Raw genomic sequence first — 4,165 nt, 5'->3', positions numbered from 1 at the left:
GGCCAGAGATAGGCCGAAATGGACCAAGCCAAGGCCCACAAAGGGCTGTAGAGCTACAGAAGAAGAAGACCTTTGACTAAACTATCGCACAAATCTCGCTTTGATTACTATTAGCTTTTATGGAGATGCGCACACTACTCTAGTTGTGCAACTAAACAGTTGAATTGGCTGCGAAACAATCGACAATCGCACAACTGTTTAGTCAAAGGTGAGCCCACGTTCTTAATCCACAAAAATAAATACCAGAAACTGCATTATTTCATCGTTTGATTTACAAACTTAGGTATACGCTGTGCATGACCTTTTTCCACTGGACTTAAACTTTTCAGAGTGAAGTAAACGGACACAAAATCGTGATTTATTTTATCTGTGGCAATGCTAACATGCCTCTTAAATAATTAATAAGGAAAAATGTGTCAAATAAACAAGCTATAAAGGTGAAACTGTTCATCTTACTTCGAAATAAAGGTGGTGACAAACATCTATCTGATATAAGTAATGTAAAGGACAAAGTTACTAATTATTAGTATACAGTACCCTAGTCAACCACCACCTTAAGTTGTAATATTCCTGATTAAGTCATCTTGTAAAATCTGTTAACATTAAAGAAATATGTAATTTTGTTGAGCATTACAACAATTGCCTTCATTAATTCACCTCGTTTGTGTTATTGTTAATGAGGTTTTTATGTTTGTTTATTGTTGTTAAATTATGTTTACATTTCTTCAGGAAATGATTTAAAAACAAATCTGATATGTACATAAAAAGAATCTTACGATTAAAGTTCGCTTTATTGTAGGTGATAAATATGCAAGCGGCCACCTGATCACAGCCCATAGACAACTGCAATAGTTAAAATAGTTTTTTTCCCTAATCTAATTTAATTTAGATAATTATTGAAAGGAAAACGTATCAATTACAAAAAAGATACTTTATCTAACACCGACAGGACAACAATACTTCAAAACTTAACGAATCAATGACAATAAAGTTTTTTTTCACACTGGCAACCGCGAATAATAAACCGACGGGACGTCTACATTCTAAATTCGAATCGAATTCAAACAATGGCGTCCAGCAGTTCGCGCCTTTTTACAACGACCACACCGAATGACACACTGGGAAATAAATGTTATTTCTTTACAAAATAACTTGATACGGGCTACCGAATTAACGAAATAATTGTGTCCATAGGCTTTCAGAAATTGATAATTAACAGAATACCGTGGTTACGGAGATTCCTTGTGATTTTAAAACTCCTACCGTTAAAGCATACATCTATAGTCTAACTCATGCACATTGCCGATGGTTTTATGACACGTGTTATTGATAGTACAGATCAGACGAGCAGTTCGTGGCACCTTAAAATAAATTTAAACAAGCGTTTCTACACATCGCTAGTGGTATAATCAATTTCGCTTTTCAAATATTTCATCACTAGCTTTCACCCGGAACTCCGACCACTTGAAATTAAAAAAAACAAAAGTCATTAGCCTATGTTTTCCAAGGCTATCCTCAACATCTATGCTAAATTTGATCGAAATCCGTTAAGTAGTTTAGGCTACAAACTGTAACAAACATACTTCCATCTAAACTTTTGCATTTATTTCGCATTTATAAAGTAAGAAGATAGTAGAAAGTAAGATTTGATAAAGATCTCATCATCATCATCATCATCATCCTTCTTATCCTACTCCCGTAGTGTCGGTACAACAGGTTTTTGTCCTCCAAATAACTTATCATACGTCATCTCAGTCATCACTCCCTTTTTGATCATGTCACCTTTCACGCAATTTATCTCTTTCTAGGTCTACCTCTACCGGTGTACCTCCACACTCATAACTAACGTTCTCATAACTCATAAGATCGTATATAAATGCCATTAAAATACCGAGTAGAATAATTTTCAGACTTCAAAAATATATTGACAATAATTGTCATACCAAACCTGTCAAAAACTGTACACCAAGTTCAATTAATATGTAAAATGTTACAAAAACAAAACGCACTGTATACAATACACACTGGCGTAAATTAAGAAATAAACATGCACCCGTACAAATAAAAATAGGTAATAAATAAAATAAAATAAAAAGAGGTGAGTGTAAGTACATAGGTACAGTTAGCAAAATGGTACCAAGTGGAGGCACTATTTATTTGAACGATGGTATTTGCACCAATTATTTACCTTAATTGTAACTGTTCTTAAAAAAATTGTAGATAATACTATGTTACATGTTAGCAATAAAATATTGCAGACGCCTCAACGGGGATATAGCTCAGTGGTAGAGCATTCGACTGCAGATCGAGAGGTCCCCGGTTCAAACCCGGGTGTCCCCTAGTTACTTTTTGCACCAATATTAAGAATGTACTTTATTTTGTATATTTTACTATTAAGGGGTTTTATTTTAGAGTAACAAAGCGTATTAAATTATGGCCAACATAAGAGCGGGAACAACGTTCATCATGCGCCAAGAAATGCCCAAACTGGAGACTCCGCCACAACCGAAACCTGAAGTAGACCTAAACTCTGGAGAAAAGATCTCTGATGAAACACCAGACAGCGAACAGGTTGAGTTTTAGATTTGTTGGTGGAATTTTAATCTAAAATTAAAATAAAACATAGGCTGTTTTTTTTTATTTCACGGATACGAAGTTGCGAGCAACAGCTAGTAGTAAAAATAATCGGATTCATATCTTTTTTTTACAATTTTACCCGTTTATTTCTAGACATTTATGATTGATTCATTGAAAATTCATGTTTGTGTCATATAGTACTCTCCATTTGTATCTCATCTGCAGACAAACTCAACGAACTTCTCTACGGACAATAGCCTGCTGAGCCGCGAGGTGGACTGCTGGATTCAAGGCTGGGAGGTCGACCCAAACGTCAGTGTTAATGTAAAACGAAGGTATACTTTTTAAGATTTGCATAACTAGAAAGACAACTGCCGAAGGGACAATAAGACATCTGCTTTCTCTCTCTCGCCTTGTATCAAGTCTTTGCATGAGAAAAGCATAGCTAATATTTTGTCAGTCACTCCTGATAATGTTATAGACCTACTATTCAGCATGTCTGTTTTTTTGGTTTTTATTTCTTTTTATCTGCAGGGTACCGACTGTGCAGCGATCGACGTTGACCGCCCCGGACAGTCTGTACTCGTCTCGACTGTACTACGCTTTAGCCATGATGATGCCCGTGTTCCGCTCACAACAGCGGGCCATTTGGTCTTGTTCTCCAAGGTGAGAGATTAATGTAAAAAATCATAAAAATAACACGCAAACTATACAAGGGTAACAGTGGATGCTGATGTTTATTTGGTTTCGACATGCAGCTAACGCCATCTATTTATCAGGTTATGGCAATTTTTAGCATTGTCAAAAGTATTGTTTTATAAATTATCCCCTAGATGTCACTGATACCAAACTTTTTTATGCAGTCTTTATTTCTATATAATAGTGTTCTAATATCATTAATAAGTTACATTTTTCAAATAATTTCAATAGATATTGCAATTATTTGTTGATTTTATCTTTTGGGCTTTATTATCTAAAAAAATTATACATTTTCTAGAATCTGATAATAGATGGCGCTTACTATAACTTATCTATTTTTCATTTTCAGCATTATGTTGACAACACTGCGGTCCGTCTTCGCCTACATGACGGAGGCTTACAGCAAAATTCGAATGCAATTTCAACGGCACTTCACAGAACATAACGTTCATGATTTTCTAAGCACAATTCTCGATGTACTGTTGGTTATATACGCACTTGGATTTCTTGTCATTTCTACGTACGAATCAGCTGTAATGCCATGATTAGTTTCTACTTTTTAATATCGTTTTAATACATTCTGTACGTACAATGTAGTGAATTACTCTAAATGTATTCTCAAAGAACTCAACTCACTATTGTCTGTTTCCATATTACAATCTCAAACCTATTACTTTGTTTTTACTATAATTTAACAACCACTATTTCTTATTTTTGACCTTTTCGTACTATATTTTGATTTACTTTATGAAAACATATCCCTTTTTATTGTTTGTTTTCAAACAGGCTTACGGATATGCAGGTTTTCAGACTATTCAGACAGATAAACACAATGAGGAACGGTCTAGAACTCCATATAGTTCAAGAAATATGTTATCCTATATTTACA

The 4,165-nt window shown here is 34.6% G+C and overlaps 1 protein-coding gene and 1 non-coding gene across 3 annotated transcripts; both read left to right on the top strand.

The window, feature by feature from the left end:
* Window positions 1-1,929: 1,929 nt before the first annotated feature.
* LOC106102689 lies at window positions 1,930-3,949 on the top strand. Of its 2 annotated transcripts, none has more exons than XM_013282240.1 (5): window positions 1,930-2,071; window positions 2,413-2,571; window positions 2,803-2,912; window positions 3,112-3,243; window positions 3,626-3,949. In XM_013282240.1, the coding sequence occupies exons 2-5, from the start codon at window positions 2,434-2,436 to the stop codon at window positions 3,819-3,821; spliced, it is 576 nt and encodes a 191-aa protein (XP_013137694.1). In that variant the 5' UTR covers window positions 1,930-2,071; window positions 2,413-2,433; the 3' UTR covers window positions 3,822-3,949. The 2 variants fall into 2 exon arrangements, with proteins under 2 accessions (XP_013137694.1, XP_013137693.1); XM_013282239.1 differs by having other exon boundaries at window positions 1,930-2,098.
* On the top strand, window positions 2,269-2,340 carry Trnac-gca. The gene has a single exon. It is a non-coding gene; the product is annotated as a tRNA-Cys (tRNA).
* Window positions 3,950-4,165: the final 216 nt, after the last annotated feature.

This window comes from Papilio polytes, unplaced genomic scaffold (genome assembly GCF_000836215.1).
Source record: "Papilio polytes unplaced genomic scaffold, Ppol_1.0 DF823912.1, whole genome shotgun sequence".
Lineage (NCBI taxonomy): Eukaryota > Metazoa > Arthropoda > Insecta > Lepidoptera > Papilionidae > Papilio > Papilio polytes.
The sequence above is the reverse complement of the archived record's forward strand: the minus strand, read 5'-3'. Positions and strand labels throughout refer to the sequence as shown.